The following is a 24,272-nucleotide window of genomic DNA, read 5'->3' as shown; positions in this document are numbered from 1 at the left end:
GAACAAGAGGTCCAGTAATTAGTAAGCAGGTTGAGCTCTTTCATGATAACAAGGCAGGATTATTGACATATCAGCATCTGTTGGGTTTTTTCTTACTGGCCGAAATGTGAGTGCTGTAATTTCAATTTAAATTAAGAATTCGGGTCAATAAGCCTCCACTTCATGACAAACAGCATGTTAACTTCTTCATTGCTTTTGTCGTCCCTGCTGTACTGAATATGAACTCAAACATGACACATTTTTATTCTAAATGACTTAACTTTAGTATCTAAGTTTGATTTTGTGAGTGAATCTATTCCACAGCTCTATTCAAGATACACCAGACACACAGTCTGACCAACAGCTGTATAAAACAGGTTTTGTAATGGGTGATAGATTTATATGCACATTGATGAGCTGCTAGTTAGCTAGTTATCTACATGGTAATATTTTTACATTAAAAATAGCAATAATAATAATAATAATCCTGTATGTATGTCTGCACAGGGTCACCAGAGTCCAGAGGAGGATGTCCACGTCCATTGGCTGTAAGCGAGAAGAAGCTGCATTTTAAGCCACTGCTGTGGAGTTGAGTTTGTCAGCGCTCAGGGGCCCCCTAACAGCCTGGGGCCACAAGCAGTTGCCTGCCTTGCCTGTTTATGGTACATGTTAGACAGCACTCTCCACCACCATCATCAAAACACTGAATGAGGGATTACTTTTTGGAAGGATTCATTCCTCCAGTAGAGTTTCCTACAATTAGAGAATCAATCCATGAATCCAACTCACTTTACGTTGACCTGTCCTTTAGTTTGTCACCATTTCTTTCACTACTTCAACACACAGCTGAAGGAACAGAACTACACATGGACTCCACATGTAGTCCGTTTCTACTAAAAACATTACAATCATTTGGCTAATAATTTGGTGATTTTTGCTTGTGTGGTTTCAGTGTGTGTCATAATTGTGGACACAGTCAGCGATAGTGTGTGTGTGTGTTGGGGATGGGTTGGGGTGAGACAGAGGACAAGTATCCACTTCAAAAGATCAAACTGAAAGAAGCATCTCCATCACTCTGCCAGTTCAAACAGCAGCTTTCATCTCATCCCAGGCCATATACTGTTGACTTACCAAGGTCACAGTGTGGCTCTCTGCACTATAAAATCCTGTTCTGTTACTTTTTTTTTTTTAAAGGGGGGTGTAATGGGGCATCTATCAAACAGCTGACTCATGGAGACATCAGTGGTGACAGCTCCACTGCTGGTTTCTGTGGAGTCCAGAGGTGAGGACGATGTGTTCAGACAGCTTTCAGTTAGCCATGTTCAGAGGGAGGAGAGTCTTAATCTGTGCTGGATTTAACTGCAGAACTACAATCAGTGTTCAGAGCAGGTTCAGGTAAGAGAACACCCTCTGCCTCTGTCTGGTGGTGTATTACCATAAGACATGGCACGCTGCTCAGTAGTCTTTGAAGTTATCGTTTGTGTCAACAAATACCAAATATTTTCGGGTTCCAGCTAAACATCCTAGATTTACTGTGTTATGTTACTAAAGATTTTATCTTTTTTAAAGGAGCTATTTGATTTTTGCTATTGCAACATAGCCAAGTTAGCATTAACAGCTGTTTACTGACCAGTCTTGGAGAAACATTGCAAGGTCAGCATCAAGTTTGATTCCTTTACTCACCAAGAGCTGTCTCCAGAGGAAGAAAGTGTTTCTATTACTTCTTTCCTTCTACTAAAGATAGCATGCTAACCAGCTGGCCTCGATCCATCACTTTCTGATGCCGAGTCACTGTAGCAACCAGGCTACACTGAAGAATTAGCTCTGTGAGAGAACATATTATAACCTCTTGTATTTTAAACACAACGATGGAAGAAGCTCTCGACAAGACTGGTACATAAACAGATGTTAATGCTAATGTTGGCTGTGTCACAATAGCAAAATTTATGAATAGCTCCTTTAAGCTACAACAGGCTCTATTTAGCTATGTGATGATGAGATTGGAGAAGGTGTTTAATAGCAATATGTAGCATATGCTACATGTTATTAGGACTAGTTAGCCAGTAGATGTGGTGGTTGAGTTGCACCGTGCTGCTGCCCAGTCAAAATACAGAACAGTGACATCACCAGGCGGTAGGCACCAGGCACTTTCATAATGTATCATCAATCACGTTTAAACAGCCAGTGTCACTTTATGAAGTGTCTGTCTCATTTAAATCCAAGCCTTTTCATATCAACTGTTAACAACAAACCACGTTATGTCAATTAACTGCATCCATTTATCAGCCTGCCACTTCTCCTCGACCTGAGAGCTTGACAATGTTTTTAAGTTCAGTCCTGCAGACTGCAGGTTGGATCTGCTGTTCATCTGGTGTTTTCCCCTCTCTCAGAGGAACAGAGCAGCCATTAAACACAGAGCCTCCTCCTGGCTGACCTTATCACAGGATCCACCTCAGGAGCAGGAAATTCATCTTTCCTGACAATCCAGTGACAGCACGACTGCATGCATCAAGTCAGCGCGCTCTGACAGCCGCGCACAGGGAAACGGTAAAAACGGCAACACCATATCACCCCGATTTTATGCTTGGACAGCATGCAGGCCTGGGATGTTTTTGTAATATGGATTAGGAAGCGGACTGTCACCGGTTGGCGTCTCAGCCATCACACTAGGTTTCTTCAAATCAAGTTTATCTGGGGGTATAACCTGACTTCTTATCAATAGAGAGAGGTTTTACTGTGGTTCTAAGTGAGTTGTGTCATATTAAACAGAGACTCCCGGTGAATTTTTAATAAAGGGGGTTGAATGAAGCATTTCCTGTGCATATTCACTACAAAACTCCCATACAGGAGTTCATGGACAGATGTGTCACACGCAACAGACATGATAAATGGAGTGTTACAAATGGAGCATCCCTTTGCAGAGTGCAGGGACAGACATCCAGCAGCACAACAGCAGGACAAACAGCTGATTAAACTAATCACACAAAAACACAAACACTGAGATACCTTCGGGCTAATGTAAAGAGTTTCCTGTGGGCAGGAGATTAAGCAGCGCTGAGAGCACTTAAACAACATCCATCACACACTGTTCAGCCATTTGTGACAACAACGCTGTGAGTCAGCGCTGTGTTCGTGGGTCAGAGGGGAGAGGGGAGGATAGAAAATTGTAGTAACATAGATCTGTCACGCATCGCTTTACAAACAAGGTGTGTGGAGAACAGCTAGTGCAGTCTGCTTTAATACATATCTACTGAACTACAAAGACACATGTATTTCCAGACAAACCTCTGCTCTCTCCTGCAGCAGCTGGACCCATAGTAGAAGTGGACCAGTCTGTGCACTAACCAGAGGGCTGATGGGTTAACAACCAGACCCAGCCAGAGGGTTTAGTGAAGTGGAGATGTTGGTCTCACAGAGTCCACTACCACTGTCAGAATGCCCTTGGACATAGCTGAGCACCGGACAGACCCTGAAGTCTCAGAGGAGCTGGATGAATGTAGGAGGCTTCGTGTAATTATTATTCTGGAGATGTATTACATGTGAGGTTTATTTGTTTGGTCTTTAATCACAGTTACAGCCATGGTTTCACGACGCCCACATCATGGAACAACAGAGGAAGTGAAAATAAAAAAGACACTCCTAAACCACAGAACAACAAACTAAAAGTCAATGACAACGACAATCTGACAACAACTAAACACAAAGAGGAATCCCCCTGCAACAACACTGCAGTCAGAGAGATTAATGGCTCAGGAAAAAGAGCAGGACTGAACTGATATTGAGTATGTGTTCGTTCAAACCAGACGACCGGTCAGATACAGATAAAACAACAGTTTCACAACAGACCAGCTGGATAACTTCACAGGATTTCTAATCTAATCTTCAAACACATTTTTCAACTCCGAGGTGAGATGCTACCACTGATCAGTGGGGTTATATTCAGGAGGGGAAATTAATTGTCAACTGCCTCTGCATCATTTTTTTGTCTTGCTTTTATTACAGTGACAGGACTAAGCCTAAATGGTACACACTAACAGGTGAGCCCCCAGGGGTCTGAGCCACTTTTTACTGCATATAAATTACCAGAAACTTTAATTACTATCCTCCTTTTTGTTTAAAATAAAAAAGAAAATTCCATTAATAAAGTCCAAAAATTGATGTGGAGAGTCTGGACTGTAAAATACTAGTGTTAGTAGGCAGCTAATCTTCACCCTCATCTTCACCTTTTTAAAGCATTTTCCCTTTTTATTTTTTAATCAGTGGAAGCACATCTGATCTGTTCTCATCAGCAGCAGCTTATTCACAGTAAAGTCATCTGAGCAGCAAGAAGAACTGTATTTTCTTTTTTTTTGTTGTTGTTGCCTGGAAACATCAAATCTGATTTTTTTTTTTTTTTTAATGAAAATTGATTAGAAAAGAAAAAAACACCTAAAACTGTGATTCCCTGTGAATCATGAAGGTTTGTTTTATGTTGATGTGTCAGTTGTAACTAACTGCTAACTAATATCAACTAATCAGTGTGTTGTGTGTGTCTGTTGTCCTCATCAGGCCACTGGATGCTCTCACTGAGCGAAACCTCACAGCTGCCAGCTGACATCACTGTTCTGACAGAGAGAAGTGAGGTGTGTGTGAGTGTCAGCGTGTTACAGAGAGAACGGAAGCACACTGAGAAGTGGATGTGCAACACACACACCCAATTAACACCCCAGCAAGAGGGTCATCTTAAGGGCAATCACTAATTAGTGGCATGACGGGAAAATGAATTAGACTTTAACAAAATAATTTGCCAACTCACTACCAACTAGTCTGAAACATGCTGAGGTTTGGTTGGTGCACAAACATGGCTGACGTACATGTGTTTGGCTCAGGAGGGATCTGGGCATGACCAAATCTTAAATTTTTTTTTTGCCCATTAGAAGGAAGACGAACTTCAACCGGCCGACAAGCACAACTGAGACAGTATCACTGCATAAACTTGTCATGCTTCACATGGTCACAAATATTTCTAAGTTGATTTGTGAGACTGTCCTGTAACAAACGAGCCCACAGGTCGACTGTCAGCAGGTTGCTATGACCCATAGTTAGGATCTGTTGCTAGGCGACATCTAGTGGTCGTAGTAATGATGACAGGAGCAAAGGGAAAAGTGCGGTGACGTAGTTTATAGAGCGACAGAGTCCACGTCAGGAGGAGGTTGGGGTGGATGGATGAATATGACCCAGGAGAGTGGTGTTCGATTCCCATGTGACAGTTGCAGTTTATGTTGTTTCTATTATCCATGACCGTTCACTGTTATTATTGTAACCATGACAACAAATCATCATCTAATGTTGAAGTACTTATTCTAATCCAAATCACCATCTTTTCCTAAACCTAACCAAGCCATGACTGGTATTATAGTAACCATGGTAACGTGAGAAGGTACGCCACGGACAGTACAGTCTGCATGTTTATTATTGTAACCCTGACAACCAAGGTCCAGTGCTTCTGCTGCCGTAATGACGCTATTTCAGGAGACACTGTTATGGGTGGTATCAGAGGGTGGGTGGTTGTTCAGGTTGGAGGACTGGTTGTTATTCGTACAGCACCTTTCAGTGATGAGGCCATGAAAAGTACTTTACATAAGACATAAGAGGCATTAAGACAAATGAACCCCAGAGCAACAGGATCATCCATGAGGAGTCGTGTTGTGTCACCTGATGAGTCTCAGTCCAGTGTTTCCTCTCTTTACGCTCTGTGTTTGGTCTCCTCCAGCTCCTGAGGGAAACATCCAGCTCTTTAGCTGCTAAATGCTCCACTGTGTTCACCAGCTGCTCTCTGACTGTGTTTGTGTTGTTTACTGCTCAACAAGTAGAGGACAGTAGGTTAATTGGAGCTTGTTTCATGAGAACAGCTTCTGTTGCTGGAAACACTGAGACTGAACCAGACAGGAAAGGAAAGAGTTAAAAGATGATTGATTAAAACTGATCAGAGCTGCAGCGTTGACGGGAATTAACTACAAGGCTGACTCATTATGTCAACAGCGAATTTATATATAGTTTATTTTAAAGACAAAAACATGAGGTGGATCACTCACACACTTAACCTCTTCTGTCCGACCAGCTCAGACAAACTGCTGCCATTTCACTCACACACAAATACAAGTCAAATGTTTCACATCAGTGATGATGCTCTCTGACTTCATCTGCCAAACCTGTTTCAGAAGAATTAACATGGCGCACTATGCAGCAGTCCCTGTCTACCATGTGAAAACGTGAGCATGTCAGCAACAATTTTGCTGTTCTGTTGAATCGCTCCATTTATGTCCCTTCAGTGTCGTACATGTGCGCACAGTTTCACCTTCACAGTGTCACGTCCAGCTCTGATGTAGCTTGAGTCTACATCACTGTTTGTATGACACTGTTCATGAAGATTTCCTTTGACAACAACAGCACCATTAATCTTTTGGATCCTTTTCACTTGTTAACTTTAGAATTTGAGACTCAGATGTGTATGGAGCCAGATATTTACAGTGTCAGTAGACAGTGCTCTCTGGAGGACACACCAGGTAACTATGGAGACTAAATTATCTCAAACATATCTGCAATTTGTTATTTCTTATCAGCCCACATACACAGTGACACAGATATATCTGCAGTTAACTTAATGTTTCTCATGTGGATGAAAAAACACAGTCAACCTAACCCTGCAACACTTTCTGCAAGTTGCACACTTATCGTTGTTTTTCTGTCATTTCTACAGCAGCTCTGTAGAAACACACCTCTGAGTGGCTCATTTGTTTTTCCAAACAGAGAAATAATCGTCAGTGAGTACATGACTGAATTTACTTCAGTCATTGAACAAATCAGAGCCGTGGGTGGTGACTCAGAGCTCTACAGCCAGGTCATTCACACAGTCCAGATGAAGCAGATTAGCTGAGATTTCAAGTCTTACAACCCTTCATAATTTCTAAAATCTAACTTTGATTGTTGCACATGTAGTTGTATTTATTGTCCTCCTCTAGAGCAGTGGTCAATAAGTATCCTCTGCTCCTCAGTTACATCACAGTCCCGTTCTGACACCTAAACACACCATCAGTAAATCAGTCAGGACTATTGGCACCCTCCAGCCCACTGGCTGATTCATTAGTCAAACATATGAGCGAGGCGTCAGAACTAAATCCTCTCTGACCCTGTGAACCTGCTCTCGGCTCGTCCTGGAGAACAGCTCGTTCCTGCTGCAGCTCCTCTGGACGTGGCCTCATCTGTCCTGCTCATCTCTCTGTCCTGCTCATCTCTCTGTCAAACCTGGTATTTATGTCTGATTTTTGCTGCTCAACTGGAAACAAATGAGACTGACCTCAGCCGTGCGGTCATTACAGTGATTGATTGATTTGTTCTCCTAGTGATTGGTTGAGAATGCAGCACATGTCTTACAGCATCACCTGTGGCCTCAGCACAATTCAGAGTCAATATCACTGAAAAATGGTTCAACAGCCTAAATTTAGTTACTGAATGACTTAGCACTATGTGGCCAAAAGTATGTGGATGGCTCTTATATTTTAGACAACAGTATTTGTGTCAGAAGTTTGTGTTTGTCTCTTGTTTTGTCTCAAATATGACAACGAAAAGCATGCGTTACATTTGATTTGCTTTATCCAGCAGATGTTTGGAAGTTCTGCTTTAAAACTGTCTGAAGCAATTAAACGATTATCAAAAGAGCTGCTGATTAATTTTCTGACAATCAACTTATTAATTAATCGACCAGTCGTTGTCTGAATGTGAGTAAATCCCTGCAGCAGGTTCAACATCTGCAGGACAGAGTGAAACCTGGAGCAGCACACTAATGACCACGGTGTCAAAAACACATCTTCAGCTGCTGTTTATTTGTTGAACTCTTCCCGCGGCCCATAGAAATAAAAGTACTCCAACAAATTTGTGTGATAATGTCAATAAAAGTAAAAGAATATACATACATATATTACAGTATATATGCATATATGTTACACTTATATAGATCAAGAAAAATAAATAAAACAAGGTACAGTAGTAGTTTGTTATATTATCAGCAGTGATGCAGCAGACACACACACACACACACAGGAATCAGATGTCCATAAACTACAAATACAATAAACAGCAACACACTTATCAACCATGTTGTTGTCAAAAACTATATAGTAAATGGACTCTGCACTTATATAGCACTTTTCTATCTTATCGACCACTCAAAGTGCTTTAGAATACATTCACACACATATTCATACATCCCCTTCACACACACACTCACACACACACAGATGGACCAGCTGTCAGGGGGAAATTGGGGTTCCGCATCTTGCCCAAAGACACTTGGACTGGAGGAGGCGGGGATCGACCTGACCTTCTGGTGAGAGGACGGCCTCCTGAGCTACAGCCGCATGTACAAGCCATGCATCAGTCAGAAGAGCCTACAGTGTTTCTGATGCCTTCACAGTTTTTCATGTCATCATATTCAGGGACTTGCTGATAAATGATGGTAAATTGTTATGTTGAGTGGACCACCGCCCTGTACGCAACAGCTTCTTTAAAGCATCAGCTCTTACTCCCCAAAGGTTAGTCTTCTTCTTCAGACAAGACAGTTTGGCTGTTTGAATACACACCACCCTCTCCTCCACCCCCAGCCAGGACAGACCAGCATGCAGTCCCTAAAGTGCCCTCATCTGTCACAATAGGGGTGGAATGTTCAGGTGTCCACGTAAATTTGGCCGTGAGGTGTGTGTATGTATGTGTATGTATATGTGTGTGTGTGTGTGTGTGTGTGTGTGTGTGTGTGTGTGTGTGTGTGTGTGAGCAGATGATGACCAGGTTATAACTTTGTTGTGTGTGAAAGCTTTGCTCTGTTGAAGTGTGAGGGAGGAGAAACTGAGCCTTTCCTCTGACTGTGAGTCTGTGTGTTTCAGTGTGAGTCAGTGTGAGTCATTGTGAGTCTGTGTGAGTCAGTGTGTGTCAGTGTGACAGTGTGGACGGCGCCCTCTGCTGCATGATGGTTGATGTTATAGTGACACCCAGTGGCTCAAACAGTGAACTGCAGTCAAAGAGTCAAGACCCAACAAAACTCTAATCTCTGATCTTGGACATTGTGAATCCAAACTTTTGCACATGTCAGTTACTGTTAATTTTTTTTTCTATTTTATAACTTCATAAAATAAAAAGTAACAGTATTAACACATGAAGAAAGGCTCTATCCACTCTGTCTACTTGTTTTCACCTTCCCAAACATTTGCAAACAACTGAACACAAGCAGAGTTAAATTGTGTCAGAAAGTCGAGTTAAATTGTGTGTTTTGTTAACTCATCTTTGCTGATACTGAGTAAAGACTTCAGGCCTTTCTGTTCAGGGAACGTTAGATTTGTTAGATCTTCTTTGTGCAGGCAGGAGATTCGCTCTTCTTGCCTGCACAGGATGTTTATGATGATTCATTCTGTAAGTCTTTTGTTTACTGCTCAGGTTGAAGATGAGTCACGGTGACTTTTAAGATAAATGATAAATGAGGACAACAAGGAGCTGTGTAAAAGGCTAAATCTCCCATGTGGGGTAATCGTAGGTGAGGGGCGTTAATGAGGTCAATCAAAGTACGTTTAAGAGACAACACATAGTCCTCATCCTAAAGGGGTCAAAGTAAAAAAAACCTTACCTCTCCTTCGCCCTCCTCTTCTCCTCCAGGTGGCGGTGAGCCTCCACACGAGATTCAGGGGTGAAGGAACATGGTGTGTGCCAGAACTCCCTCTCCTGTTCCTCCTCATCTAGCTCGGGGCTCGTCGTCTTCAGCTGTGTGTTCTTCTCCACCTCCTGGTTCTCCTTATTCTCCTCCAACCCTGGACTATGAGGACAGAAAAGATTCAGCAGCTTCAGGTTGACTGTAACATTTCAGATCATCATGATTTAATGTGCAGAGCTCCATCCTTCAGGGGCAGTCAAATAAAAGATCCAGTCACAGTTTTCTGACTTCCTGCTCTAGTTGTTTACTTTCTGTTTCTTTACCTGAATATTTCTATTTTGGATACTTTCTCCTTTTCCTCACTTTATTTCAGCGGTTGTCGGTCGGTTCAGTTTTCTTAATGCACCCCAAAATCACAAATGCCTGAACATGCTTTATGATCTGTATAACTTAGTTAACTTAGACAAGCTGCTGTGGAGTAATGATCTCAGATTTACTGATCACAAAACAACTGGTAAACACAGAGACAGTACAGACAAAGTTGTTTGGACTGTGATGCTGTTTGTACTCACACTGTGCTGCTGATGCCAGTGTTGAAGCCTGCTTCCCTCTCTTTGTTTCCTGTCTCTTCTCCTGCAGCCTTCCTCTGCGCATCCTCTCTCTCCTTGGCTCTCCTCCTCAGATATTGCCTCTCCTGCTCGGAGACTCTCCTCTTCACTTCCTCCAGTCCCTGAGAGACTCGAATCCTCTCTGACCGGCTGATCTCCGTCCCGTCCAGCCACTGAGGACACACAGCTCTTCAAACACACCTCTATCCAGCAGTTCATTCAAGTTCATCACCAGCCCAGTCTTAGTTTGTAGTTTTGGCTGCTCTCTCTAATATTCATCGAACACTGTACTCACCACCCGTGTTTCTTGTCCTGCTGAACTTTTGAAGTAATTAATTTGTTGAGTTCAATGTAATGGTCAAAACTAAGAAAATAATTGTAAGAAAAGGTTCTCTCTCATTGTTTTATTTGCCGCAGATTTTTTTCTTGTCAATTTCTACAATAAAAATGTTATAAGATAAATGTGTTGTTAGAATCCATATTGAAAATGTATAGCCACATTAGTTTTCATCATTCCAGTTCAACAAGACTGATTGAGTGACTGTTGCTGAGAAAGACACACAGCTGAACTGAGTAAAACTTGGTCTTTAAAGTCTGTCTTTGGATTTGCATTTTTAGAAGAGTTGAGAGTGATTTTAGAGAGCCTGAAGTCCAGGCTGGTGTTTTTGGAGCCTTTCCCTGTGCAGAGCTCTGGATGACCAGGTGTGCCCTGCTGCTGTGTGTGGGGGAGGCAGGTACAGTGAAGTCACCTTGAGTTGGGGTAGAGAGGCCACCACATACTGCCTGTAGCCCTCGAACTCAGTGCAGGGGTTCCCCACCAGAAACAGCTCTCTGAGGTGGATGTTGTGCCTCAGAGACTCGACGCTGCTCAGACGACCGACAAAGTTCACCGTCAGGTCCAACTTCTGGAGGCTCTCACAGCCTGAGGACCCGAGACAAACACACAAATACCACCTTTATACATTTACAGCAAAAACTACACACTGGGGTTGACAGTGATGTGATGTAATGATGAGGGGCAGTTTCACAATAACAACATGGACGTACAGTCATAATTGTAACTGAAACATTTGGTTAATCAATGGCTAATGATGTAATTGATGCCAAATTTCATAACTGACTAGCCATTGATTTAATCTATGGATTATATTCATCATCATATCAAACATTTGCTGGTTGCACCTGCTCAGGCTGAGAGGGAATTGTGCTTTTTTGTTTCTTTTGTTTAGGGAAACATATTTCTTCAGCCTGAACTGACACTTTACAGCTAAATTATTCACTGAATAATCCACAGAAACAAACATAAAGACAGTAAATTAAAGCCCCAGTCAGAATGTTTTTAACTGACAAAGGTTAAAAATAAAAGAAGACTCACTCAGCCAAATTTCACTTGGAAAAATAACCACATTCATCTTCAGCAAGGCAAAACCAAATACACCAAACACCACAGTCTCTGTTTTATACACCGACCTTCAAGGTTTTCAATAACTTCAATGTTGTTCAAGGCCAGATTCAAATACTCCAGTTTCTTCAGGCGACCGAGACTCTCTAGATGAACAAATAAGATATGAAAGAAGTGATGAAACATAAACATGTCTGTGGAAACTGTTGGTGAAGTTCCACTTAAACACTCAAAAAAGGGGCTACACTAAAACTGGGTGAAGTCAGTTGAATTTAATGTCTCGGTTACATATATCTGTTGGTTCAATAACAATTGAATGAATCCATTTCAACATGTGAGTAAGACCAGTCATTTAAATATACAGTCATATGTAATCTAGATGTATGAAATCTTTCACTTTTCAACTAAACTTTTCCCAGAAATCTTTTGACCTGAGTCACATGTATGGGGGGGTACAGTCTGATGTCTCACCTATCCTGGGGATGAGGTTGTTTTGCAGGTAGAGGATCCTCAGGTCCCTGCACCACCTGTCCAGGTGTTCGATCCTCTCGATGTCCTGCTGATGCAGAGAAACTTCCTCCAGGGAAAAGATCTCGCACTCGTTGTGCTCAGCTCGCCGGCGGACCATGTCCTCTGTGACTGGACGACAAAAAATGACACACACGGACCAAGTTTATGTTGTTTTTAGACAAGAACAGAAGAGACTATTTTACTTGTGTGTGATTGCTGCTGTCATTCCAGTCTTAAAGCCCATTCAGACCGTGCCGTGCCCAACAGTGCCCAATGAGAAACACTCGTGTCAACTATTTTGACATGGTTTGTTTAATTTCCACATTGTGAAGCATCATCATTTAATTTTTACCACACATCAAGCACAAACTACTAGAAGATTTCAGGTTTGTTCCAACTCTCTGTTTTCTGAATTAAAGCTTAAAATCTCTCTGTTCTGATACAGCATGTGAAGCTGTAAACAGTCCAGGTCCAGATTACATTTCACTGTCTCCTCATTTGCCTTCACACTCACTAAGATCGTCCAGCTCTGCTTCATCAAACTTTCTGAAACAAAGTAAATAGAAAACTGGAGATGCAGCTTTTAATCAGTGTTTTAATAAAGTATCTAGTATTGGTTTTGACTGCATTTTAAAGTGACTGACCTAATATTGTAATGTACTGTATTTTAGTCTAGTGATTTTATTTGTAATGTTTTGTACTTGAAAACCATAGAGCTGTGTTGTATATCTGCATTTTTAACGTGCCTCAATTCCTCTGCTCCTTTATTTTAAATGCAAAAGCACTGCATGAAACGTGCTTCAAAAATAAACACCATTATGATTATTATTAACATTATTATTTTGAGTCGTATTTAGCATTGAATCACCTTGAATTAACCTGTTGCTGACAGGTGCTACACAAACCTGCTTTCCCTTCTATTGCTGGCGCAGTAAGTAAAAAGCATTGCAGAAACTGGTCTGCTAAGTGAATGGTAAATGGCAGCTGTGGGTAGTTCCAGGTTAAGTTAGCAGGACTTTAACCAGCAGTAAAAGTGATAGTAGTAGAAATATGACTGACAGCCAACAAGACCTACATTAGAAACTGAAAAATATTGCTAGCGTCAGTTAAACTAGCACATTACACGTCGTTAACGTTAACGGCTATGAAGAAACTAAGCTAACAGTTCTAGCTAACAGTCGGGGCTAATAGTTCTAGCTAACAGTCGGACCAACTGTAGCTCTTAAATTCCCAAACTACAAACTTCACTATCAGGATAAAACTGTACAGGAAATCGTATATTCACACTGATTAACAGTTAATATTATCATTAGTGTTTTTATGGGGAAGTTTGTGTGTTTTTAACTCACTGTAAACCATCTTCTCTTGTTGTCAGACGTTGCTGTGGAAACCGACCTGGTGTTGCGTTCGCGTGCTGTTGGAAACTACAAATGACCAGCGGTGTACTTCAGAATCAGAATCAGTTTTACTGCCAAGTATGTTTAGAGCAGAAGGGCCTGCAGTTTATGATGGAAGTCTCCAGGTCAGGAGAACAGTGCTGCAGGATCACTGTCACGTCTCTGCACCAGCCACTGTTTGCATAGAAACAGATTCCTCCACCTTTCGTTTTGCCGGACAGCTCTGTGTCGCGATCCGCTCTGAAGAGCTGGAAGCCGGCCAGCTCCAGCGCAGAGTCCGGAACCATCCACACAGCCACGTCTCCGTGAAGCACAGGACGGAAGATGAAGAAAAGTCTCTGTTCTTCTGCACCAGCAGCTGAAGTTCATCAGCTTGTTGGGCAGTGAACGCACCTTGGAGAGAAAGATACCTGGGAGCGGTGTGCGGAGTCCGCGCCGGCGGAGACGCGCATGCGCACCGACACGTTTTCCTCTCCTCCGGCGTTTCACTGCGAGAGCATCAGTCAGTGACCTCTGACCAAAATGTCCAATAATCCCACAGGAGAGTCGAGAAAGGTGGAAAAATCCTCTGGAGCTGTTTCTCTGATGTTAATGAGCTCTTCTCTGGTGAAAGAGCTCCGGAAACCAAGGCAGAAAACTGGATTTACAAAGAAAATAAGGTGAAAGACCAACACGCCGAGCAGCCATGGCAGCTGGATTTACTAATTTAATAAAAGTATTCACAGCACTTCACTTTTTCCACATTTTGTTATGTTACAGTCTTATTCCAAAATGGATTACATTCATTTTTTACCACACAATATCCCATAATGACAAAGTGAAAAGAGTTTGCTTTAAACTTTTGCAAATTTATTAAAAATAAACAAAAATATATTTTGACCTGAGTACGATCAAAACACTGAGTCTTCACACCTTTTCACACTGTTCGTATTTCCCTCAGACAGTCAGGACATTAATCTGTCTGAATACATGAAGCAAAAAGAATCTAATGCACAGGACTTGTCTTTGTATCCAAATGCACATTTATTTAAAATTCCTGTTCTACTAAAATCCTGTTGTGTTATTGTACATCCACCATCCCTCTCCACCTCCCAGTGACTACATCAGTCAGACTCTTTCTGCTCAGGACCTGTCAGCAGTGAGGAGGAAAACTGTCTCAGATATACTCTCATATTTTCTCCATCAGCTTTGAATCAGATCCTGGAATGAAGACACAAGAAAACATTTGATTGATTATTGAGGAAAATCAACTTTATTGATGACGTGAAGCTTCAGTTTGTCCCCACATTGAATCAGTAAAGTCTGTTCAATGACTCTTGTTCAGTGATTTCATGAACAGATTGACTTCATCCACACAATCAGTTTGTTTCACCTGAATCTCAGACGGAAAAGAAAAGAATCAATCGTCTCCTCATTGATTATTATCATGATAAAGACACTTTGATAAAACCTCATAGACCTTATTTGTAAGTTGATTTGAATAACAACAACATTTGTTCTGACAAACACATCAATGTAAATGTAATTATAGATTTGTGTCTTTACACAGTGAGAACAAAACATCAGTGATAAAGGAAGGTCTGCTGATTTCTCTGTTAAGGCCCATGCAGTGGAAGAGAAACAACAACACACAAATACATCAACACAAATATCCAACAAACATTTAGAGTTCAGACAAGTTTGTGTTTTCATGTGGACAAATGTGAGTTTAGGTCAAACAAACATGATGATGAGCAGTGATATCCTCCATGGCTGCAGCTCCACCTGAACAAACTCAAACATCAACACAACCAGAAATGAGAAGAGGTCAAAGTACCACCCATAATGTTTGATTGACAGGTGATCTGTGTGCAGTGCAGAAACACAACAGCAATGAGCTTTTAGCAACAAACATGGAGACAAAATAAACTGATGAACTAAAATACAGATTTGAACCAACTGCTCCTTAAATGACCTTTGACTATTTGAGTTAACACAACTCAGCTGTGCCTCCATAAGAAGAGTAAAGCCAAAGTCCAGCATGTAGAGGCTGAGTGAATGTGGTCTGGACTCTGTGGAGGAGAGTCATGGTTTCAGAGACACTGTAGAAGGACAGAATACCTGCTCTGTGATCCAGGTACACTCCTACTCTGGAGGACTGAGGACCTGAGACTGGAGTGTTGATTTTGTTGTAGCTAAATTTATAACTGTTTTTGTTACAATCTAACGCCCAAGATTTGTCATTGCGTCCAAATACACATTCTTTCGAGTTCCCTGCTCTGCTGATATTCTTGTATGTGGCTGCTACATGAACTCTTCCTCTCCACTCCACCTCCCAGTAACAACGTCCAGTCAGACTCTCTCTACTCAGGACCTGAGACCAGTCAGTGAATCTGTCTGGATGACTAGAATAAGACTGTTGGAACCTAAATGTTACTTTTCTGTTTCCCTCAGATAATAACAGATGTGTGTTTGCAGTGTTTGGATCCAGTGTGATTTCCTGTGAATATCTTAAGAACCCAGCTCTGGTCTTGGGCTCTGGTTGTGACAGTAAAACGTCCACTTGAGTCACTGTCAGTGAGATGTTTGTCCATGTCTCTCTCAGAATGTCCTGTAGTTTATCTCTGAGCTCTGACACAGCTGCAGTCACATCCTCAAAGTACCTCAGAGGACGGATATTGATGCTGGATGAGTCTGTAGATTGACTGAGTGGTGACAGTGAGGGGTAGTTGTATAGAAACTGTGTGTGATCCTCTGTGTGTGAGAGCTGCTTCAGCTCAGCATCTTTCCTCGTCAGCTCAGTGATCTCCTGCTCCAGCTTCTCCTGAAGCGCTTTGACTGGACTCACTTCAGTTTCCTGCTGGGATCTGATCTGCTGCTTCACATCAGAGCTTCTTTTCTCCATGAGACGGATCAGCTGAGTGAAGATCTTCTCACTGTGCTCCACTGCTTTATCAGCAGAGCCATTGATAGCCTCCACCTCCTGTTGAAGCAGCTTCACATCTTTCTCTCTGTCCTGGATTCTCTGCTGGATGTTTTGTCGACTCAGCTGGAGCTCTCTCTGCCTCTCAGTCCTTTCTGCTGCAGCTGAGACTGTGTCGTGGCCTTTATGTTCATCCACAGAGCAGAGATAACAGATAAACTGCTGATCAGTGCGGCAGAACATCTTCATCACCTCATCATGACGAGAGCAGATGTTCTCCTGGAGATTCTTGGAGGGCTCCCCCAGCTTGTGTTTCTTTAATGGAGCTGCTTCATAATGAGGCTGAAGGTGTTTCTCACAGTAAGAGGCCGGACACGTCAAACAGGATTTGACAGCTTTCAGTTTTCTCCCAGTGCAGACATCACAGGCCACATCTTCAGGTCCAGCATAGCAGTGATCAGCAGGAGCAGCTTGGAGTCCAGTCTTCTTCAGCTCCTCCACTAAATCTGCTAACATGGTGTTTTTCACCAGGACAGGCCTCGGTGTGAAGGTCTGCCTACACTGAGGGCAGCTGTGGATTTTCTTCCCATCTTCTTCATCCCAGAAGCTTTTAATACAGTTCATGCAGTAGGTGTGTCCACAGGGAAGAGTCACCGGATCCTTCAGTAGATCCAGACAGATGGAACAGCAGAATTTTTCTTGGTCCAGCTGATTTCCTTGCTGCGCCATTTCACCTCCTGAGAGTCTCAGTCACACAGTTTCACTTTCTCTGAACAGAAACAGTCTCTGTGCTCAGGAGGAAAACAGATCTCTGCTCTCGTTCTCCTGCTGCAGTGAGTCAGACTCATCATCTCCTGCAGTTCACAACATGTTGTTTACACCCATCCTCACACTTACAGATCTGTGAGGGGGCGGGAACAAAGAAACAGCTTGACAGGGTGGAGCTTGATACGTGTTGAAGCAGGAAGAAAAGAGAAAAGAGGGAAGTGTCTTTCAGTCTGTTCTGCGCTCCACAAAGAGGAGCACAGCTTTCATCAGCCTAACACACTCACTCTGAAATCTGAATAACTAATACCTATGTATCTCTCTGAATAAAACTACACAAGTGATCAGTGGTGAGGGTTTAACACATGAAAGAAAGGCTTTTGTAAATGTCTGTGTACAGATAAAAAGCTGAAAACTGTAAAATTCAGCAGGTCACACACAGCAGAGTTTCACAGCTTCCTGCTCTGTATCAGCACAGCTGTTGACAAAACCATTTATTTATTTAGTGTTCTTGTTTCACCACAACACTGATCATTTGTTCATAGTCATCATTTTGCTTGTAACAAATACAAATATCTTTGTCAAAAGGAAAAAATAATTTTCCCACACACAGACTTGACTTTCTCATACAGATTCATTTCACAGGTTTACAAAGGTTGATTTACAACTACAAACGTTGGAATTATTTGTGAACATCACTTCACAAGGTCAAAATCATTTGGACCCTAATTTGAGCCTACATCGGTATGGGGTGGAGTCATGACTATGACTTACCATTTTTGCTGGTTGTGGAGTACGACAAGGTGTGGTATTGGCCCGAGTTGGATTCCGGCTCCCTGTGAAAACATACAATGGTACTGTATTAAATAAAATTATTTTCCGTTGCAGGGCAAAGTTGTAGATAAAGTGGTATTTTACACCTTGTAGAGTCTTGGCCAGTAAAGTGATAAATCAAACAGAGTTGTTACTGAGTAGTTCCTCATCAATTCATCATTATATCATCAAATATGTTCCTGAACAACCAATCAGAGACAGCAAGTTTCCAAACAAGTATATTAATTGTCATCACTAATTTATCAAAAAACCAACATGGATGTGATCACAAATATGAACACTTGTGTTGAAACTTGCCGTCTCTATTCGTTGTGAAGTAATTCATTGTGATATAATGAAGTAATGAGGAGCTGCTCTGTAACATCTGTTTGATGCATCACTTTGCTCATCAAAGCTATGCAAGCTTTAGTTTACAACACAGTTCTGTTCTAATGTGTTGTAAATTACTCTAAGAACATAATTCTAGTTTTGTCTAATCTGATACCAAGTACAGCTTGTTATGTCTTATTAGTGTACAGTGAAAAGTGCAAATAACATTTGCATTTATAAAAAGAAAATCTGAACTGAAAAATAAAAACTGAGCAGCTGATATCAGTGGTGAGGAAACGCAAAGACACTGTGGACGACGGTGCTTTTGCCAAATCTGTGAGCAGATGCAGAGCAGCAAACTGTGGAACTTGATGCTCAAAGTTCCTACACAGTGTACGACCCTGAGGTTACAAGTACAATTTTGACTCCATCCTCACACTTTAAAAATGATTGGACAAAGACGGTCCAATCACAAAGCAGATTCCACTCAGAGGGCAGGTGCTTCTGTTGCCTTCATCTGCCGCAGATCCTGAACGGTGGAGTAGATTTTAAAGCCAGCGCTGTCGTCCATCTTGAAAATCTACCACATCTTTCAGGATGTGCGATAGAGATGAAGATACCAGATCCACCTGTTCTCTAATAGGACTCTGCTTTGTGATTGGACCATCTTTTCCAATCATTTTAAGGTGTAAGGATGGCGTCAGAATTGTACTTGTAAATTCAGTGTCACACACTGTGTAGGAGCTTTGAACACCAAGTTTTACACAGTTGTCTGCTTTGTATCTATACACAGACATTGACAAAAGCAGTTCTTCCACGGTGTCTTTGTGTTACCTCACCACTCATTTCATTTGGTCAGATTTTAAAATCACACGGTCTTTTTTCAAATACAAATCTCCTCTACACAAGCACAATGTCTTCACGTGTACATACTTGAGTTTCTCATTTAGATTTTGCAGGTTTACAAAGATTGATTTAAAACTACATTTGGAATTATTTGTGAACATCACTTTATAAGCTCAAAATCCTTTTGATCCTAGTTTAGGTTTAGGTATGTGATGGAGTCATGTCCATGACTTACCATTTTTTGCTGGGTGTGCGGCACCATACAGGATGTGGTCCTGGCCTGAGGTGGGTTCTGGCATCTCTATGAAAACATGCAGTTATACTAAAATACATTTTCCATTGCAGGGCAAATCAAGACATTTTAGGCAGCTTTTCACAAAACAATATTGAGAAACATTTTTACTTTAAATAATTCATTTCACTTACCATTATAAACTCAGTGCAAGTTATGAAGTTAGCTCCCATCAGTTTCAAAGGAGGTTACCGCACACAGCTCCACCTGCAGATACTGTCAACAGGAATCCTGGAAAGACTTTTAAAACCTTACATTACTTGGTTGTGGTTTAAGTGGCATTTACTGGTGCCAAAAAAAAGAGAAGTTGTTGGTTTTTTTTTTTGTTTGTTTTTTTTTTTGAACCTGACTGATTGGACAATGACAATCCAATCACAAAGTCCAGTCAGAGGGCAGGTCATTCAGTTGCCTTCAGCTCCACGGCAGATCCTGAAAGGTGTAGTAGGTTTTCAAGCCCATGCTGTCCTCCATCTTGAAAATCTACTACACCTTTCAGGGTATAGGCAGAGATGAAGGTAAAGGAACCACCTGCTCTCTGATTGGACTCTGCTTTGTGGGACAATCGCTGTCCAATCAGATCAAGTTAAAAAAAAAAAAAAAAAAAAAAAAAAGAGAGTCAGAATGTGTGCTTGTAATTTTTGAGCATAGGGGTGGGCGATCTGGCCAAAGGTCAAATGTCAATCTTTCGAGCTTTATCACGATCCACATTGTTTCCACTGATTTTATTGTGAAAGTCCTAACCGGAAGTAACGACGTCTTCTTCCGCCGCTTTGACACCAGCTCCAGATGTTAGCTAGCTAGCAGCTCTTCCTCAACAATGTTGTCTGACATGTACAAACTGAGCCACAATCACATTTCTCTCTTCTCATGTGGAGGATTCTTTTAAACAGCACAGTTATTTATGAGGTGTTATAAGCGCTTTGATCTGAAAGTGAAGTCGCTGCTAACCAGCTGCTAACCAGCCGCTAACCAGCTGCTAACCAGCCGCTAACCAGCCGCTAACCAGCCGCCCCGCCTCCTGTGTGCCGCCTTTACCGCAGGTGTCTCATTGGCTTGTGACGTCAGCTCTTGCTCTGCTCAGGTGAAGAATATAATAATATAATATAATATAATATAATATAATATAATATAATATAATATATGTCTGTGAGCCAAATGCACCAGGCTAGCCGCGGTTAGCAGGCTAGCCGCGGTTAGCAGGCTAGCTGTTTAACAGGCGGCAGTGGGCAGGTTAGCAGCATTAACCCTGGATATTAACCAGGGCTCTCTGAATATAGCAGCTTTAATGAAGGCGTCTGTACATTCATATTAAAAGTTGATCATGTGCCACAGTGAGATCACCCGCCTCTAGTTTCACAGTTGTCTGCACAAAGATTTGAACAAAAGCACAACTTCTGTCTCATGGTCTCTGCATCAGCTCACCACTGGTGTCTCCAACAATAACATCACTTCTCAGATTCAGCAGCTACAAAAACTCTGTTCAACATATCCAGCGTCTCATTTGTGCCGAGTTTCCCTCTTTGCAAACAAAACAACAAGCATCAATATTTCAGTTCATTTCTCTTATGATGCAAAGGACTCGTCCTCCAACCAAACAGGCTCTGATGAATAAAGTTAACTCTCTTACCTTCGGTGCTGCAGAGGAGCAGATCAGCTGGAGGCTGTTGACAGAGCAAAGCCTCAGTTTGTCTGTCGCTGCTTTTTAAAGAAGAAAACGCGCGTTTTCTGGCCAATCAGCGCAGGAGGCAGCGGATAAACAGCGGCTCTCTGCGGCTCTGCTGCTTCCTCTCTCCTCCTGCTCCACCGGCCTCCACACCGCCGCAAGCATCAGCGTGTTTCTGTGTTTGTTCTCGGTTTATGTTTCTGACATTACTCACATCATTCTGGCAAAGACTCGACCGAGTCTAACCAGTTTGTTTCCGGTTTGTCTCATGGACACACGGGAAATATTAAAGCAGAAACATGAAGGCCGGAAACAACAGGAAGTGCTTAAAGGAAACGTTTAAAGTTGATAAACTGCAGCGGTGAGTGAAGGTAACAGCCCCACAGCAGCTGTGCACACAGTTTAACTGACTGGTGAATAATAATCACAACATTCAGAAACAGCAAGTTTGAATAAATAAAAGGCTGAAATGTCACCAGTGCTTCCTGGGCCCCAGGAGCAGTGAAGTCTGAAAACATCTCTGTCCTGAAGCTGGAAACCAGAGAATCCTCCAGAGACACAGCGGCACTGACTCTGAAATGTTCGCAGCTCTGTCTTCCATCAAAACACTGATTAAAATCTGTGATCAATGAAAATGTTTAATGCAGGAAATGCATCAGTCTTTAATTGAATCTCTCACATTGAGAGCAAATGAACAAAAACAGCAGAAAAACAGACTCTGGAACGATCGACTGAAAAAATCAAAGGTTTGTTCTCATCATCTACAGCTGAAATTAAATGAGTTCCCTTACTGACCCTATAATCTACAGTAGCTGGGTTGTGTCTCATTTGGCTTTAAATTGGGCACAAAGTTTGAAATTTGAATCTCATTCGGGCCAAGAAATGATAGAAACATTTTATGGCCTCACAGCATCAGAGCCCTGTTCACTGTTAAAGAGCAAACCAGGTCGACATCGAACATTAATGTTCTCTCCTTGGTTTCTAACTTCAGTGAAGAGCTGCATGTTCACAAATATTGACCAAACTGTTCTGAGGCTCAGGAATAAGAACAGTGAGTTCTGTCAGAGGGTCGGTTCTCCTTTAAATGCACAATCCTGATCATGATTGTAGAGTCCAGTCCATGGTTATAGTGGTCTGTCCTCACAGCTTCTGGTGCAGGAAAAGAACTCAATTATAAACATTAAGCTCATTCCAGAAGCCTATAGAAGACTTCAGTAGAATTATCATATAAACTTGAAACTGAAAAAAAATCCATGATAGAATTGAGATTTCTGACACATGTATGTGTTCGAGGATAAAACACTGGACTGAATGAATGTGAGCAAAGCAGCACAAGCAGGTTCCATCTGAAGGTTTTTAATCTTTTACTTGCAGTCAGTCGGGTGTGAGTGGTTCATGTCTACAAATGAAAGAAAGCGAACACACAGATCAAATTCACTTTATCACTTTATCTTGAATGAATCAACAAACGATTCTAAATCAAAATCAGTACATACATTATCGCTTTAAATATATAATGGTGGGAGAACAAACCAAGGAGATTAAATGTACCACTGAACAACAAAATACACACGACTTGAGGAAATATAATGAAATAAACGACTCACTCAGGAACAAAGGTGAGAGCAGCTCAGCTGAAGGACAAACAGAATGAGCTCAGGACAGAGAACAAAGAAAACTCAAGACACCTGTGTGAGCTGCCCAGCTCTCCACCTGTGCTCCTCAGCCCAGCAGTCATGTGACCCCACTGCCCACAGGACGCTTTATTTAAGTACCATTTAAAAAGAAAATGCAGTACTCCAATTTGCATTTTCATTTTCACATACTCATGCATGTACTCATCTACAAACATATTAAAATGATTTTCAAAGACTGAACCTGCTCTGCAGTGACAGGATTTATTCATAATGAACAAACAGCCCTCAGGCCACTGCATTCACATGTCACTGTGCTCTTTAGGGTCAAAATGAAAACGCACTCAGTCCTCTCATTGAGGCAGCTCATCAGTGAGGACGTCACTTCCTCGTCACTTGTAATGTTTCTGTCACTGGGGCTGTGGTTGTAGCTTGTTCCCTGTAAGGAAACGACCAGAGATGAGATTTTGGTGCACACTCTTTTGCCTTATTTTCTTTGTAAATCCAGTTTTCTGCCTTGGTTTCCGGAGCTCTTTCACCAGAGAAGAGCTCATTAACATCAGAGAAACAACTCCAGAGGATTTTTCCACCTTTCTCGACTCACCTGTGGGATTATTGGACATTTTGGTCAGAGGTCACTGACCGTTGCTCTCGCAGTGAAACGCCGGAGGAGAGGAAAACGTGCCGGTGCGCATGCGCGTCTCCGCCGGCGCGGACTCCGCACACCGCTCCCAGGTATCTTTCTCTCCAAGGTGCGTTCACTGCCCAACAAGCTGATGAACTTCAGCTCTGATTCTGATTCTAGCTAACGGTCGGAGCTAACAGTTCTAGCTAACAGTCGGAGCTAACAGTTCTAGCTAACTGTTCTAGCTAACAGTTTTAGCTGACGGTCGGAGCTAACAGTTCTAGCTAACTGTTCTAGCTAACGGTCGGAGCTAACAGTTCTAGCTAACTGTTCTAGCTAACAGTTTTAGCTAACGGTCGGAGCTAACAGTTCTAGCTAACAGTTTTAGCTAACGGTCGGACCAACTGTAGCTCTTAAATTCCCAAACTACAAACTTCACTATCAGGATAAAACTGTACAGGAAATCGTATATTCACACTGATTAACAGTTAATATTATCATTAGTGTTTTTATGGGGAAGTTTGTTTGTGTTTTTAACTCACTGTAAACCATCTTCTCTTGTTGTCAGACGTTGCTGTGGAAACCGACCTGGTGTTGCGTTCGCGTGCTATACTTGGTTATGGTTGTGAATCTCAGCAGACTGTGTCAGCACGAATCACACAGTGCCTCATAATGATCACAGCAGACTACATTTTGGACAGATTCCCCTCCAGTGACAGTCTGTTTGGATCAGATGGATCTCTTTCAGATCAGTCAGGTTAGGATCGGTTTTAAACATTTGGAGGGTATCCTGTGATCAACATCGCCTGGGTCGATTCCAACATATTAAG

General features: G+C 42.0%; 2 protein-coding genes across 8 annotated transcripts in view; both read right to left on the bottom strand.

The window, feature by feature from the left end:
* Positions 1–14,087, bottom strand: part of dnaaf11 (dynein axonemal assembly factor 11) — a 33,045-nt gene extending 18,958 nt beyond the window's left edge. Inside the window, exons 1-6 of one of the 3 annotated variants that reach the window (XM_071492022.1) lie at positions 13,525–14,087; positions 12,137–12,304; positions 11,734–11,811; positions 11,013–11,185; positions 10,228–10,436; positions 9,632–9,817 (exon numbers count right to left, since the gene is read on the bottom strand). In XM_071492022.1, the coding sequence (XP_071348123.1) occupies positions 9,632–9,817; positions 10,228–10,436; positions 11,013–11,185; positions 11,734–11,811; positions 12,137–12,304; positions 13,525–13,534 (824 nt within the window). In that variant the 5' untranslated portion in view covers positions 13,535–14,087. Of the gene's footprint in view, positions 1–9,631; positions 9,818–10,227; positions 10,437–11,012; positions 11,186–11,733; positions 11,812–12,136; positions 12,305–13,043; positions 13,390–13,524 lie in introns of those variants that run through there. The other 2 variants (XM_071492023.1, XM_071492024.1) reach the window with 2 other exon arrangements.
* A 178-nt stretch (positions 14,088–14,265) lies between these two features.
* Positions 14,266–24,117, bottom strand: LOC139629409 (tripartite motif-containing protein 16-like). 5 transcript variants are annotated; one of them, XM_071492018.1, is made up of 4 exons: positions 19,655–24,117; positions 19,464–19,529; positions 18,014–18,075; positions 14,266–17,418 (listed from the first exon to the last, which is right to left on the bottom strand). In XM_071492018.1, the coding sequence occupies exon 4, from the start codon at positions 17,201–17,203 to the stop codon at positions 15,542–15,544; it is 1,662 nt and encodes a 553-aa protein (XP_071348119.1). In that variant the 5' UTR covers positions 17,204–17,418; positions 18,014–18,075; positions 19,464–19,529; positions 19,655–24,117; the 3' UTR covers positions 14,266–15,541. The 5 variants fall into 5 exon arrangements, with proteins under 5 accessions (XP_071348119.1, XP_071348120.1, XP_071348121.1 ...); XM_071492019.1 differs by having other exon boundaries at positions 14,266–17,375; XM_071492020.1 differs by having other exon boundaries at positions 14,266–18,075; positions 19,655–19,751; positions 21,148–24,117.
* Positions 24,118–24,272: the final 155 nt, after the last annotated feature.

Source organism: Trachinotus anak, unplaced genomic scaffold, assembly GCF_046630095.1.
Source record: "Trachinotus anak isolate AG129_WGS33_773 ecotype Australia unplaced genomic scaffold, CSIRO_AGI_Tana_v1 ptg000012l, whole genome shotgun sequence".
NCBI lineage: Eukaryota > Metazoa > Chordata > Actinopteri > Carangiformes > Carangidae > Trachinotus > Trachinotus anak.
Note: the sequence above shows the minus strand (reverse complement) of the source record. Positions and strands in the feature narration are given on the sequence as shown.

Excerpts from the sequence above, each read along its gene's own strand:
- LOC139629409 (XM_071492017.1), bottom strand. The coding sequence starts at position 17,203 with ATGGCGCAGCAAGGAAATCAGCTGGACCAAGAAAAATTCTGCTGTTCC.